At 32.8% G+C, this 17,199-nt stretch overlaps 1 protein-coding gene across 2 annotated transcripts in view; it reads right to left on the bottom strand.

Annotated features, from left to right (window-relative positions):
• Positions 1-4,439, bottom strand: part of LOC143232222 (protein big brother-like) — a 38,356-nt gene extending 33,917 nt beyond the window's left edge. For both annotated transcript variants that reach the window (XM_076467383.1, XM_076467384.1), the window contains exons 1-3: positions 4,140-4,439; positions 3,115-3,201; positions 1,214-1,309 (exon numbers count right to left, since the gene is read on the bottom strand). In XM_076467383.1, coding sequence (XP_076323498.1) covers positions 1,214-1,309; positions 3,115-3,201; positions 4,140-4,274 — 318 coding nt within the window. In that variant the 5' untranslated portion in view covers positions 4,275-4,439. The remainder of the gene's footprint in view (positions 1-1,213; positions 1,310-3,114; positions 3,202-4,139) is intronic.
• Between the last annotated feature and the right edge of the window lie 12,760 nt (positions 4,440-17,199).

The following is a 17,199-nucleotide window of genomic DNA, read 5'->3' as shown; positions in this document are numbered from 1 at the left end:
TACTGTTCAGAATAGACGATGTTTGAAGATAATTTATTTAGGAACAGGCTTAATAAATTGGTGAACATTAACGTATTGAGCACCTAGAATACATTTTGCATTATCTCCAAATTTTCCTGAACAAAATTAATGGCACTCGATGTGTTTCTAGTGAGATCGTTTTCGTAGGGCGATTGTATATATGTAATCACTTTGTATTTAAACACAAATAAATTAACAAAAAGTAGCACAATCTATAATGCACTACCTACAACGTAATATTACACTATGTAAAACAAATTTTGTTTCTGGATAGTTTGTGTTATTTCTTAATTGCTAATGTTGTAAAAGTACAGAAAATGGCCATTATTTCCTTCAAACTTTGCTTTTGTGACCCGGATAATGAAATTTCAAATTAGCGTATTTTCTAGGTAAAAACAGGCAAATTTGCACATTTTCATTCACGTAAGGTCTGAATAAAACAACATATGAATCAAGATATACATGTATTTATACTAAAGTTATGCAAAAATGTTTAGAAGTGAGTAGTTTTTCAAGATTTGCGACTGTAATGTAAATCACTTTCACGTATCAGCCCCCAGATATAGTCTCCCATCATGTTTTCAGTATACGCTCCCGGGTCACAAAAGCAAAGTTTGAAGAGAAAAATAGGTCTTTTCCATTTACTTTAGGCATAAGCAGTTGGGAAATAACACTTTCTGCCAAGGAACAAGAAAAATTAAAAATTTTGTTACATAGTGTTATCAATAGCGCCTCAACTAAGCCTTGTGAAACAAAATTACAAGGAGGTCCTTGAAGCCTTGACCACTGTAATACCTATTACGGAATCCTAAACGGCTGGGAAGGTTGGATGGGGGGCTCGTGGACTTTATCCAACCAGTAAGATTGGTAAAAATAACAGTGAGTGTTAGAGAGAGTGAAATTAATATCAATAACGGTTTGCTGCCAAAGGAACAAAACAAGATAAAGAAACGTTATTTAACTTGTTTATACATAATACTGTTGACTTGGAGTATTTGGCTTCAAAAGACTATGTATGTTAAACTTTCGCATTCTTGAAGTCAATTCTCTGTGGCAAGCCTATACGTCTGTAATGTACACACACACATATATATATATATAAATGAACACTGTATGCTCATTTATATCAAAATAACTAGTAAGCACCTAACTCGGAAATTATCGAAACATAAAAGTTAAAGACAAATCTTACCTTCCCTTGTTCTTTCTCAAAATCACAGCCGTCACTGTAACCATTGGTACAAGGGCTAAAAACAAGCTGTAGATTCGTTCCCGTTGTCGTGAAAGCCTGTAGGGGAAGAATGGTCAAAGGTCACAAGATACTTCCGTAAAATTACACTTAAGCAGAGGGTGGAGGAAGTTGAAAATTACAGCAATAATAACAATTTAAAATCTAGACCAGGCGTTCCCAACACCTGCACAAGTAAACAGAACAACAACCAGAATGCTTGGACCACTGCTACCAAAGTTCTTGCTGTGTAAGCTGTTTTACAGATACCACTGTTTCCAGGTGATTTTCAGTTGAAGCAGAAATTCGCTTTCGCAAAAAAACATCAGGTTTTTTTAAAAAATGACTGTTTTTAAAGATCGATACATCTAAAGAGATTAGAACATTTAAATGATATATAAGGTTAGATAAAAACGCCACTACTCCTATAGAAACCGTTTTTGATGTCAAAAAGAACAATTGTAGGTTGAAGAGTAATTCATTAGTTATGAAACCAGTCTAGCTAAGTTTAGAAAAACATATATTTGTATATGAAGACTATTTCGTTTTTTCTCTAATTGAAGACGGACTATTTACTTACATCGTAATCTTTGAAAAGGTACTCTTCTATATATATCATTAAGGGGTTTCAGTGTCAAAATATGAATGTGCATTATGTAAGTACCCTAAAGGTTGTTACTTTCGTTCTTGAGTATCAAGTGATGGCATATGTAATAATCTCACTCATGACAAATATAACTAAGTTAACAGCAACTACAAGTCCATGAGAGAGCTGGTCAAGTAGTTTTAATTCTAATTGTGATAGTTTTAGTTATTTCAGAGCATGTTATTCTTTTTCTTGTGTTTCATTCCATGGGAATTTTTTCTCATCTTCCCAAAATAACACAGAATCTCAGTTTGTGAGTAAACAATGTATGGTGGGTATAGCATTTTAGTTTATGTTCATTAAGTTGTCAATTAGTTAGAGTATTAAATATGATTTGATGTCTGTATCATAAGAGTAGTTTATCTTGTATATATAAATATCCCTGAGATTTAAAACTTCACGTAATACACAAAAGTGAATGGGTTGTGCAGTCTATATAACTTTAACAATATGTAAATTAAAGTGTTGAAGTGTGTTCATACTGAAAATAAAATGTTTACTGTGTTACTAAAATAAGTAAGTCTATGAAACTGTAAGGTGTTTCAAGTGTATTATTACTAGAAAGACAGATTAAGAAAGTATATACAAATTGGAGTATTAAATATAAGAGGACAGTTTCGGTATCGAATATGAATACTTATGTTAACCAGATCTCAAAATTGTTTCGCATTCAGAAAAATGGAATTGATCGTAACAAAAGAAAGTGTTTTACCTCGACGACGGAGTTAACAAAAATTCTTAGTGTAACGTTTAGTCGTCGAAGTACCTTGTTCGCCAATTACACATAGAGAACCGTTCGGAAATTTCCGGTTACTTCTTGAAAGTTTCGCGCTTAACACTAGAGAACATAGCAGAGATCGCGAGTTAATAAACTGCTATATGCAAAATAAATTGCAAGAATAATAACCTATATAACGTTAATAATGCAATAAAAATGTTGAAAAATGTTATTCGAATTGCCAAAGACTGAGAACGAACATTAATGAGACACTTGGTTTTGAATGGTCTGAATCTAACAGTTTTATTCTCCACTTTTTCCTGATATTGTAGATCACTTGTTTTTAATTTTGTTACATTTAATAAACGTATATGATTGTTTATAACATAGCTGCTTTATGCAGAGTACATTTGAGAATACTTTATACTATATTTTACAAACTATATTTTTCATATCTTTAAAGAGTTAAAAATATAATAAAATCAACTTTGAATCTCTTACCACTTCTATATGCCCTTCTCTACACCCGCTCTGAAACCGAATCTGTCTGTCTTCTTGAGATCTGTCTCTGTAGCCTGTATACTTCACCTAAAGGGTACAAAAAAAAGACAGTGATCGACTACATGGTTTCCAACAAATTTTTGTATTAATTTCCATGACTTTCTCTAACAAAAATGATCTTAAACTGTCTCACTCGCATGAAATAACTTTTATCTTACATATCCTAATGACCAGGGTCATCGGACCTTGCTCTACGTTGCTAAAAGCTGTTTTTGTTTACGTTGTACATTACAAAACACTTACGTTTTCAAGATGAGCCAACCTTTAAAGTAACAGATGCTCTAATTTAAAATATTTTCTGACGTTTTCCTCTTTCGTGTGATCATAAGATTTTATATTTAAATTTTGTACCACATAGTCTTTATTGCTCTATATTTCATGTTCCGTGATATTAAAAAAAAATATTTCAGCGACATTCCTCCCCATCCTGACCAACAATCCGATGCTCTTATTTTCCCTGAGATATGTACTGAACAATGTAAATTTACCTGCCGTTCTAGGTTTCTGGGAGCCAGCAATTAAGATACCTTTCACAGTTATTATTATTCAAAATGATCCAACATTGTTGAATACTTTCAGACACACAGATACCACTTTCACTAAACATAAAAGTGTTGAAGTATAAAAATTGGTGTGGTTTAAGAAAGGAAAGGCATTGTTAAGAAAAATATAAAAAGTTCAATAACTGGCAATTTTTGTACGTAATTTATCAAACAGATTCTTGCTTCTATATGAACCCACCTTTAACAAGCAATATTTGATAATTTCTAACAATAATAATTGTGAACGGTCCAGAAGATTATGTGTGTCCTGAATTCACCTCGACACACGAGTTGAGAAGGCCGATACACCTGTGCAAGACTAGTGTTACCTGTCCGCATAACTTCCGGGTAAAACACCTTCAAAGATTAAGGGCTGGTTTAGAAGACATTGTATTAAATTCATGGAAAATAATAAATATTTACCTCACTTTCGCGACTGAGCTTCCGGAACAGTTCATCCGATTCAAATTTTGCCTTCTGATCGGCCACGACTCGAGGCATTTTGAAAACAAACCGAGGAAGGTGGTCATAAATGCTTGGAGTCTCAAAAGGGAGCATGTTGGATTCCGTCTGTGATGTTTCACTCACCGCGGCAACAACAAATCTAGTTCTTGAGCCACGCGCGAAGGCTTCGCTATGGCTAGCAGCTCCTATTGGGCTGACAGTAATCGTTTACTCACAGCTTCGGCGAACAGGAAACCGGCGATTACCATGTCGGGCGGCTCGGCCTCTAGCCTCGGGAATGTTGGGCGTATTTCTTGTCTGTGACGTTAGAGAATGATTACGTTGTGTCCCAGAATGCCCAGCGACAGGTGTGTGTGTGTGAGAGCTTGCTTTGAACAGCTTAATCATATCCATCTGCCTCTATTTATATAAAAACTAATATAGCTTAATCAGCATAACAGACAAACACTCTTGTATTTGTCAAAACTCTTCCACTTATACTACATTTCCTTTCTAGGGAACCCATAGGTCTATGACCACATTTAAAGGGTCGCTATAATGCATATTTAATCCTTGAAGTGCTATTTTGCACTTTTTTAGTTTTATGGTCATTGTCACTACGATTGAAATTTTATTTCCTTTACCAAGCTACAAACAGTATTTAGTTAGTTTATTTATTTCCATGCTGTAATGTAAATCAGTATCAAATTTGGGGTCCGCTTTAGGGGAATCTCTGTAAAAGGGTTTTTATGAAATATCCATGTTTTATGAGAAAGTGATTTAAATGTTTTACCTTTGTAAAAAAATTCAAGGCCGAGAGACAATTCGTTTCGCACCATTTAAAAATTGGTGAACTCAGAAGTTTGAGAGAAAGGGCTTTCAGGAAACTTTCGAGATCCGCAAGAGGTGAGGAAAAAATGTTACCTTTGTGCAAACTTCTAAATCGAAATAATTCGTTCTTCGGTATCATTTAGAAGTAGTTGCGAACAATAGTTAAGAAGTTAAGTGATACATAGACACAGGCCCACTGGATCTTATTATAAATATTCATCGTTAACAGTTGCATCTATACAAAAATTAACATTATCTATTGGAAGTAGTTTCATTCCCACAACAAATTAACATCCTCTCTTACTGTTAATACTTCCAATTATTTAACCGAACATATCCACAAGTTATAAATAGTTTATTTAACTATCTCACTTTTCCTCTCTTTCTATATATAAATATACATATATTCTAGAAATAAACTACCGTACAATAGCTTATTCTGTTACTATTGTTTTTTATTTGTCTTAAATTAAATATATGCGAAAATATAACTGATAATATATGGTTGTTTATTTATAGAATAAAGATGTCTTTTATACTTCAATACGCGCTACAGAAACTAAATAATTATCTCACTGTTTTTTAACAGTTACTTTTAAACAACAAGCTAATCTCCTTTATTCGTTCATAGTTTAATTTAAGCAACATACTAATCTCCTTTATTCATTAATAGTTCAATTTATGTAACAAACTAATTTCCTTTCTCTCTTAATAGGTTAATTTACACAACAAACTAATATTCTTTCTTTGTTAATGGGTTAATTTAGATAATGAACTAGAATCCTTTCACTAACGGTAAAAATCGATTCTATTAAAAGAGCAATGAAACAATCTCTGTAGTTCGCTGTTCTATGTGCATAAAGGTTGTATGAAAAGCATTTTCCCTTTTTTATCAGCGAAATTTATAGAATAATTTAATACCCTCTCACTAATGTTATTTTTCAATATATACAACAAAGTAATATTCATTCTGAACTTTTGAAACTGCTGTTTGTGGGATATTAGACTGACACCTTAAATGGTGTATGTGATCTGTTTCACTTTTCTATACAAACAGCTTATAAGTAGCTCAAAACGACTTCCTCTTAAAACAAAGTAAAAATAAAAACTTGTCGATTGTTTAATTTCTATATCTTTCTCGCCAGTTAGACACGAAACGTTCTACAGAAACAAATCTATTATCCCACAAATAGTCGTTTCAAAACTTCATATTGTTTGTAAGTGGATGACTCTTAACAAAATAACTAATATGCATCATGTTTTTGTTTTATTCATATAAACAGTTAGGCATAATTTCACTATGTAGTTTTTATATTGTCAAACCTGTATGACGGTGAAAAAAATATTTAAAATGTAAACCTATTACTGGATTTGCTACGTGTCTCTGAGAAAAACAAAATTATGCATCCTGGCTAATTTATCAACTCAAAGACACATTTCTTGTACAGTTGTTTCAAGGGACTTAACAGATGTGGGAAAGTGCAATAGCTGTGTTTCAATTTCTTTTGTATTTTCTTTCTCATTAAAACTGTTGATTTTGAGGTGTGACTGGCAGCTTTTGATCTTTTGGTTTGTGAGCATCTGTCGGTCTCTCTTTTTTTATGTTGTTAACAGTGTCATGAAATGCACTCACTTTTTTTGTAGTAAGTTTTGGGGTTGAAAGGTTCTCTTTCATAACCATACCCTTTATTTTGTGAAGAAAGGCGTTATTTTGCACTGATTTACATGGATATTATTCAACAAGACGTGAGAAGAAAATGTGAATAAATTATAATAAAAAATAAACTAGCAACTTTTCCAGTTTTCGTGTGACGTTTCGAGCACGCACTAAAAACAGTTTTAACTCTACACGCTGCCCGAAATGAACTTGAACATTTTTTTTCATTTAGATGTATCAGTTTATTTTATTATCATTTCTCCAAGTTTTGTACTCAGTTAGAGCATGTTTTCAGGACTAATTTATGTTCTATATGCCTTTACTGTGCGATCTTTTCCGTTTCAATTCAGAAAGTGGACACTTCTCTATTCTTTTTCTTCTTTTGTTTTTTTTTAGTTTCATGCCCTTTTTTTCTAAATCATTTAACATTATGACAAGGATGAAAGCTTTCTGAACAAGGACTGTGACAGATAGATACCCCAGCTAAAATATAACTATGGGGGCGCACAAGTGTCGAGTGAACAACAATTTCTTATAATCGTATATATATATAGGTGCTAAATATCTCGCTTGTAGCGTCATGCCTTGAGCCCGTAGAGAAACTGTGTCAAAACATCCTCGTGAAGCACGGTTAACCTTCTGTGGGTTATAGTCAACCTCTATATACTCACTTTCCATTTACATTAATTTTTATGATATCCTGATCTCTAAATAAAAAGTAGTATTCAGGAACGCTTATTCTAAACAGGTGATTTTTCAGAATGTATAGTATTTTCATGCCTAATTGATCAACTGCTATTTTATTCCCATTTACCTTTATATTTTTCTCTTAGGAACTTCACATAGCTGCTCTAACAATACTCATAACAACGTAACAAACTTTCCTCATATTTCTTGTTTGGCCGCGCGTTTGTTTGTGTTTACTACGATTTTAAAGAAATAAAAATAAACATTCTTAAGGTTGATTTTCTTGCGATCCAGTTAGTTTTCCCCCTAAATACAAAAACATGTTGATTATATTTTCATAACATGAACTGGTAGTACAGCTCTTCGTAATCTTAAGTGAAACTTTGTGTTTATATATAGAGAAGAATCTATTGATTTGTGACATTAGTAAGTGTGGATACCTTGAAAGTTTCACAAAGAGATATTGAGAGATGCAAAATTCAAATCTCAAAAATTGGAAGTGACTTCAAGGCCATAAAATAATTTGTAAAACTTATAATACATTTGTAACACAACATTAACATTAGATGTTAAATTGCTGTAAGAAAGAACTTCCAGTTCAATATCTTATGGTTTCTGACGATGTAACGGAACGACAGAAAGCACCACATTTTAAATTTGATTAAATAATTTCAAATCTCCTTCACACCAAATATACTTGCCCTTTCAGCCGTGGGAGCGTTATAATATGATGGTCAGTCACACTATTCGTTGGTAAAAGAATAGCCCAAGATTTGGTAATGGGTGTTGATGACTAGCTGCCTTCCCTCTAGTCTTACACTGCTAAATTAGGGACGACCAGCGCAGATAGCTCTCCTGTAGCTTTGCGCGAAATTCAAAAACAAGCAAACAATTTGATGTAACATAAGTACTGAACAGTATTTGAAAAAAGACTAATATACGGTTATAATTTTAAAATGTCAAATTCTTTCAATGTTGGAAATAATAATCTCTAGCAAAATGTAAGATTTATGAAAGCTTACGAACTATTACTTATTTCCTTGTTAATGAACTGTGTTTTAAGCTAGACTTACATAAAAGTGTTAAGTAGCGACCTACCTTTCAAAGTCACACGTACATGATCACCTCTCCACTGTAACAAAGCATACACTCGAAGTCATCGAGTACAGACAAATATTTAACCATTGGAAATATTTATATGGGAACATATTTCTTTCATATAATTTCTTAGTTGCATATCTTAATTTTAACAACACAAGGTGATATGGAATTCAACACTAATATAGAACAAAAAAGATTTAGAAAAAAGATTATTAAGGCATGCATGCAACTCCATACAGTAGCTTGGTAGTGTCAGTTGTTCAAAAAAGCTTTTTAGTAGTATTTAAGAGCTAGTCCTTTAGATCAAATGATAAAATGATCTTCTGATTTTCAAAAGGTACTCAGTTTTATTTCAGAGCATGGTCGTTCTGTCACCTACACACTTATATATAAATATCTGGCCTTTCATGATGTAGGAGCATCCTGTAATGCACTTACTCACAGATTCTCTTTCATTCAGTAGTAGTTTTAACTTGTTAGGGTGCACTATACAAAACGAAGGAATTTTAGAATAGTCACATTGCTTTCCAGGAATCTGATGTGTTGATGATATAAACAATAAAGAGGTATTTGGAAGATTTTAAGCTACAGAATGCGGCAGCATAAAATCGAACTTTTATGCGTTTGGTTATTTGGGTTCAGAAGTCACCAACAAGTTAATGCATTCGTGAACTCTACAGGAATAAAATAAGTGAGCTGGCCATTGTGAATGAACGTGAGCATCAAGTGAAATAAGGAAGATTAATCTTTTCGATATTTAATTATCTACAACAGGACAGAAACAGCCTTTTCTTGTCTTCATTAAAACTTTCACCGTATGTGTATTTATTCCTGACCCCAGTAATAGTTATCGGGACAATACTTTTCCTTTTTTTTTTTTGTTTGGCTAGTTACGAAACTAAGCTGCATCTAATACGAACGACGTTCAGTCACTGTTAGTTTGGGTTTAACGTCGTCCGAAACTACTGACCGTATTCTGGTAATTTGCTTTTGATAAGTTGTGTAATATTGTTAAAAATTAGCCCAGCTCGGCATTATACATTATCGTTGCATTATAGAGCAAGCATACGTAATCGTCTCACACAATAATTATAACACGTTTCATCTAATCATAAAAGAATGAAACTGTTTGTTTGTTTGTTTTTTTATTCCGCGCAGACTTTAGTATGACCACTCTTTCCTTGTTTTTTGTATTAAACGTTTAAATACGTGGGAACTCTGTGACGTATCAGAAACGGTTCGTTACGCGTGCTGCAATGTCGCGTGGCAGTGTAGAGGGCGCTGTGAAGAGGAGTTATTGTAATAGCGACATACTGCCTAATCCTGTCAAGGCGTGACTTAGCTTTTAGAGGGGAGCAAGGCTAGGAGTGTTAACTGAGTATAATATTTCATGGTAACTTTCTGAAGATTCGTTCAAACAAGATTTAGCTGTCTTATGTCCTTCTGTTTACATTTGGTTTCTAAGCTGTTCATACTTGTAGTCACTTCCTCTGAATCTCATCTGTTAAAGCATTGAGATCAACAATCTTAGCAAATAATTTTCTTTGTGTTTTTGAGGTCAAAGACATAAGTAGGACCTTATTGTTTGTTTGTCACTGTATATCAATAGGTGTTATTTGTTCAAAATATTACACGGAAAGTGGGTCTATGGTTTATTTTTAAACACCAATGAAAAGGAAAACGAATAAGGATATTTGCAAACAAGACTTGAAGGAAAGACCACAACTTTTCAAACAAGAATAGTGAATAAGAGCATGTATGATGCAAAATAAGCTTTTCATATGCTTCTTTATACTATTAATAAAAAAATGTAAACCCTCTATTCGATGTTAGTTACCCTTTGAAACAATTATGTTTTCTATCATTCGTCATAACTTTGGATGATGTTGCCCGGTATACAAATACTATAAGTTCAAGAGCTGACGTTACCTTTTCTCGATACAAATAAAAAACGTAAAGTCGAGATCCTCAACTGACGAAAAAATACATTCTAATTTTTCTGGTTTTTAGTTTCCTTGTAGGTTCATAATTTTCCATGTTTTATTATTTAATCTAAATTATATATTCTATATATATACTTGTAACTGTTACGTTTCTTTTTAAATAAGTGAGTGCGTAAACTAAAAACGTAATCAAACTCACTGACACTGTTCGTCCAACCAGAATTCTATTACAAATATTCTGATTTAGAAACTTGTGGCCTAAAATCCGGGTTCCGGCATGGCCAGATGATTAAGGCACTCGACTCGTAATCTGAAGGTCGCGCGTTTGAATCCCCGTCACACCAAACATGCTCATCCTTTCAGCCTTGGGGACGTTATTATGTAACGTTCAATCCCATTATTCGTAGGTAAAATAACAGCCTAAGAGTTGGCGGTGAATTTTGATGACTAGCTGCCTTACCTCTAATCTTACACTGCTAAATTATTGACAGCTAGCGCAGATAGTCCTCGTGTAGCTTTGCGCGAAATTGAAAAAGAACAAATTGCAAAACACACCACTGTTGTCCTGTCAACAAAATATCATGTGATATATTGTCATCATGCTCCCCATATGTATTTCATCTTTATGTACTTGTTCAAGCGATTTAGTTATTTATTAGACTAGCACACCAGAATAACTTAAAAGTTCAAAATGGAGACCGAGTGAATATCTAAATTAAAATATAATATTTTTCGAATATTCGATCAAATTTATACTCTGTTTATACTAGCCTTCCTTAATTTTCAGTTGATAGACGAATAATAAGACATCTAGTTAACAGCACCCACCGCCAACTTAAACGAAATAATGTGATTTGACTAGCACGATCCAAAGTACGGAGATCGATTTTTTGTGATAACCGAGGGCCCTCTAACATGTTAAATTAAACTAAACTTTAAAGTTGAACTTTGTATTTGATAACAGAACCTTAGTTTTGTAGGTTTGCAAAATTTCACGTAAATGACAAAACTATTTAAATATCTTTAAAATAAATTGTTTCTAATTGAAGGGAATCGGTAGCTGCCTAAAATAGTTCATATCAAAGATTAATAGCAACTTTCATGAATATATTGCCAAACATGACACATACCTTATGAAATGACTTTAGTATATATATATATACATATTTATTTGAAATATATGGCAAAAGCTGGAAAACATTGATACAGAAAACTAGAAGTATGTAGAAGATGGCAGAATCTACTTCACACCTTAACATCAGGAATAGTTTTATTGGTCATTTTTAGACATTATTTTGTTTCTTCACTGAATAATTCGAAGCACTACTTTCTGGTTGTTGTTGTTTATTTCTGTAACAAAGGAAATGTAATCCACATTTAGATAGGGTACGTTTCTTGTCATAACAATGCTTAGAAATAGTAAAATAATAACCACAGGTTTAGATGTATTTAATCAGTTTTGTTATGAAGTCGCATCAATCATCTCTTTAACATGTTACCTGTTAAACTGAACCATTATATCTTGCCAGTTTAACTAAAGGTGTAATGTAGGCGATAAATTCAGCGTAGCTTTTCTTATCAGTTTTCTCTATTTCTTTCTTAATTAACAAGTATTAAACTAATAGTGGTTTAGAACTCAGGATGGACAACCTTCGTAATATAGGTTTAAAGATAAATTGTGTTTACTTGTCATCAGAAATATCTGCATAAGATCTGTTACACACAGTTGTCTTTAATCAATTTTTAACCGATAGACTACAGGGAAGTCGACTACTTCATAGCGTCTACGAACAACTCTTGAACTATTCTTCACTGATAGAATAATAAGATTTGGCTGCAACCCTTATAGACCATCTACGGCTCCAAAATATGGAAACGCTAACCACTAATATACACCCGGAGTTATAGATGAAACCTCTAGGGTTTAGAGAACAAACTATATTCTTTATTTTTCTAATTTGCTTCAACAATGTTTAACAAATAAGTATAGAAAATTCTAGTCGTAACTACTAGATTAACTTTCTAGACAATATTTTAATGATAAGCTATGATAACTAATGGCAGTGATTTTCTACGAACTTAACCAATGTGTCATATTACCTTCAAGTAGTTTACGATCCTTAGCTCCTAAATGACTAAATATGGCCTGTCTCATTTCACTTAAATAATATGTTCATATGTCTCCTGGTGGTTCCGCTTAGTATATTATTGCATTAGAATTCGGGATTCGATTTCGGCAGCAGACAAAGTACAAATATCTCTGTGGAAATTTGTGATGAAATAAAAACATCTGTTTCATAGTAAATGCTGTTCTGAAAAACATAGAAAGTGAATAATATGTTTCCAAGATATAAATTTAAATTCGGACCTAATAAAATGAACGGACGAAAGGGGCGAACTTTCTACTTTGTACGATTTAATTACACCATATCTATCAATCCCAGTGTATCTTGGAAACTTAAACGAGTTATCAAAGTCGCTTCTCAGTTATGTGACTGAAAAACCAAGCATGTTACTCAAAGTTAACACTGTAACAACACAACACATCCTTTCTTTGTTTACTAGTGAAGAACTCTAAAATTCGGTAAAATGCAGTACTTGCTTCCGAAATTACACTGAATAAACACACCGCTCGTTAGATATAAGCATGAGAGAACATGTTGAATATGTTGATAACTTGAACTTACCAAGCGTGTAGTTACTCAACACTTTGTTTAACGACTTCGATCATATACACAACCGTTGTTTAAGGTATAATAAGTAGTATAATATCTGACAATATAAAACGTGGACAAAAAAATCCATCATTACTACTTAAAAATATGCGGTTTGTGGCTTTTATTGGGCAGAGTAATACTTCATAAACAAGCCTTAAACAAGTCATTCTCTCATAAACAAATGTGTTCCTATATATGTTACAATCATTGTATAATTTACTTTTTGCTCCTTTTTTTTATAGATTGTATATGCTATTCTGTGAAACGCCTGCGCATACATAAATATGTTGTCTAAGTGCTCAGTTTTTTTTCGTTCGCTTTGAAAATTAACTTGAATTCACCAGAGATAATAATAGATTCATTTGGTACGTTTTCAGACGAGGTTAGAGGTTAGTACAGGAGCGTTCAGACTGAGAGAAGATATAAAAGAAAAAAATTAAACAGGTAAATTACATGTTGTCACTACACAATATGTCATGTAAGTTATTTTTAAAAATAAAGTGTTACAGTCTTATTCTTTTTTCATTATTGCTTTCATTTAACATTGTTTAACATCATTTTCATATGATTGTTTAAATATATCTTGCATAATGAGTTGTTTTCTGCTCAGTGTATGTAAACTTTTGCAGAGAAAGATTAAATACTGTTCTCTTAGTTGCATATACAAAAACTATTAAAGAATAATATGGATCAAAGCGAAAATACATTTATATAAAGGTGTTAAGCACGACCTAAGTTCATTGTTATGCAAGTCCGATGATCATTCATGTACCTTAACTGTAAACCATTGGTCTCTCAGCAAATATATTCTATATACATAGTGGTTTCGCACAATCGTGTTTCATTTATCACTTTCAAATGAACTATAGAAACTAAAGTGTTCCAAACTATTCATCAACGTCAAAATATACATTTGTGTATATCATCCATTTGGAGAGCTACTGAGAAAGTGGAAACTAATTAGTTACAGCACATTTCTAGAGATCGGCTACAATATCTCAATTATTGTCTTATAATCCAAGACGAAAGTAAATAACTGTTATTTGTCTATATGGTCTGTCGCAATTTTAGAAACCTTTTCCGAGTCTGAATTAGATGTTCTCAGCTTTAAGTGAACGCTAGGTGGCTAGAAAATACTTCAAAAAGCTAGGCTATGTAACACGTTCCTAGTGAGGTACCTTTCACTCACAGTAACGCACAAACCGTCTCCCAGTGAAATGATATCTATGACGTTTTCAAAGATCTAACTACATATGGAGCAATATTGTTTTAATTGTTCAGTTACAATTCAACCAGATATTTCCAACCGGCTCCAGAATACTTCCAAAGAAGTTCGTAACATTGATAATGATAGTAGAAGTGTTGTGTGAGAAGGAATAAGTAATAGTGGACATACTTATCTTGATATCTTATGAAATGATATTATTAGTAATTATCTATTTTATAGATCACATTTTTGATGTTATATTCCAGTACAACTAGCCCTAACTTGATCCTTATATTTGATAAAATATGCTTCCTAATTACTTTTGGATTGACATATTATTTCGAGAAGAGGATACTGACAAAAAAGAGATGAACTTCGACTTCACTGGATGTCAATCCAATCAATCCTGCATAAAATGCTCTTAGGGGTGCATCACATCCAACGATGCCAAACTTAGCCTGAAAACATCCCTCTTAGAGCAATGGTCATTGATACCGAAGAACCTATAAACACTCTTCTCTCGCTGTCCTTTGTAATGAAATGTAATGTGATGAGGCGAATGCTTGATCATCAACTGCTTCATTGACATTAAAAAAACTGAGTTAGATAAGTGATGAACTTATATCTAAAGTATAGTAAGTTATTATTCAATTGTTTGTGCAGTTTACAGTTTAGATTCTTTGGTCAATAATTCTTAGCTATAATAAGTAGAAATTTCATACACTTAAACAGAATCTGTGAAAGTTTTAATAATTAGATCATCTGAGATACTTTCCTATTGATATTAACTTTATCTTACCAATTAAATGAAGGTTTACAGAACTTGGATAAAATCAATAACCAATTAAAGATCACCTAATATTGTAATCTTTATTTATGGTCTCTCTTCTGAGCGTAGTAAAATCTACTTTATAAAATTTCACCATTTGTTTCTTTAAATACTTCAATATATTTTTAAAAGGAGAAATATTTTTCTAGAATTATGTGTTATTTTAAAATTTATCCTCAGACTGCTCCGACAGTTTAAGCGCTTGATCGCCTTGATCTTTACATAAGTGGGTATCACGATGCATGGAATAATAAGTTCATTGTATATGTGTGAACCCAGTGTTTAATTAGGGTTCAATGTTTTCGTAGTGTTACGTAAATCTTATGGAATCTTTGAATATGCAGGATAAAATAAGTAGAAATATACTGGTCCTATAATTGTTGTTAGTTGACTCTCTTGGTCAGGAATAATTATGATTACTAGTATCGCAGTTATATGACAATGAGCGAATTATATCTTTGAATACAATTGCAGGAAAGAGATGAAGGAGAAAAATTCAAAAGTAAAGGAAAAACTTTATGGAATATTAATTAGAATATTTACACAGCCTGTATATCTATACCAGATACTATGTGCCAGCAGCGAAGCAAAATATTGTTCATCTTTCAATTAAATATTATGTAACTTTACAAACATAACTATTTAAATCATAAACTCTGACTTTCTGTAAATGTTAGCTAAAGTTATATTATTATTATACTTTTCTTGAAAACCAGAAAGTCTGTTATTCCTGATATGTAGCATAGCCCCTCTGCGCTCGGTACTAATCTAGATGCTCTGTGCTATATCATTGGTCAGTTTGAAATAGATGGTCTATATTAGATCATGAGAATTAATAGGCACGGTTATCACGTATTGTGTGTGCAGTGATCTGTTTTTAGTTCATGCGTACCTTTATTGGTCCAACTGCAAAGAATTGAGTACGTTATATTAAAACAATTTTAGAGCCTTGCAGCGTACATGTCGACAATAGCCCTGCAACACAGTTTCCATTGAAAATACTTCGTCATGAGGCTGTCCTGTTTAAAGCATACCACTCTTCTCTGTGGTTTCCATAGTCCATACTATGTATCGTGGCGAAGCTTCCTAGTTTCCTTTTCGAAAGTTAAATCGCACAGAAATCCATGGGTGCTGTATCAGGTGGGTAAACATGTATATCTTCACGTGGAATAGCATGAACACACATCTGCTTGAGGTATGTGATGGCTGAAAGTGAGATTGTCATAGTGAGCCCATACTGTTTTGGCCTTGTTGCCAGATGGAGATACTTATTGATGATGTTGCTTGAGGCATGTGAATGAGCAACTGTTAAACATTGCCACACCTTCCTTACCACGGCTGTGGTACGACTTACCAAAAGTCTCTCTCTGGATTGTCCCCAATCCCATGTTAATCCTTGTTCCTTTGTTTTTCAATCCTATTACGTTCAAGATATATTTGTGGGAAGTAGCACATTTGTTATAATTTATCATATACGAGTCTTCAATTTATTATGTTATGTATTAAGATTTCAAATAGCAGGAAACTGAGTTAAACTGTAATTTAAATTTATAAATTAATCAAATGTAGAAGTGCGTCAAATTTATATTTGCTAACAATATTTATATACACGGCTTTCTTTCTTAATACAAATATATTTTAATATACTAATACAATTTATAATAATGGTTATTACAAATAATGATTTACATACAAAAGTTTTGCAAACAATATTAAGTCTTCTATGTGCTCTGTAACTAAATATCTTTTTGATGGTTCACGATGAGCAAATTAATTTCGAGTTGATATGGGTACAGTTCACTTAACGGGTAGCTAGCTACCTCTTCGCTTATTACACGCACATTTTTTACCGTTGAAGCAATATAAAGTTTTAGTAGAAATTATAATATCTGATGGTAATATATATTGAAATTAAAGTGTTTGTTATGTTCAAAATCTATAAACTTTCCTCGTTAAATATCTGAAAATCACGATTAAGCGTTAATCACAGTTGTAGTTTTCGAGGTTTATGGTATAACAACTGTAGCAAACTAACAATATATTTTGTCTCTTGGCGAGTCGGTTTAT

The sequence above is a fragment of the Tachypleus tridentatus genome, chromosome 11 (genome assembly GCF_004210375.1).
Source record: "Tachypleus tridentatus isolate NWPU-2018 chromosome 11, ASM421037v1, whole genome shotgun sequence".
Lineage (NCBI taxonomy): Eukaryota > Metazoa > Arthropoda > Merostomata > Xiphosura > Limulidae > Tachypleus > Tachypleus tridentatus.
This window is presented reverse-complemented; position numbering and strand designations above follow the sequence as displayed.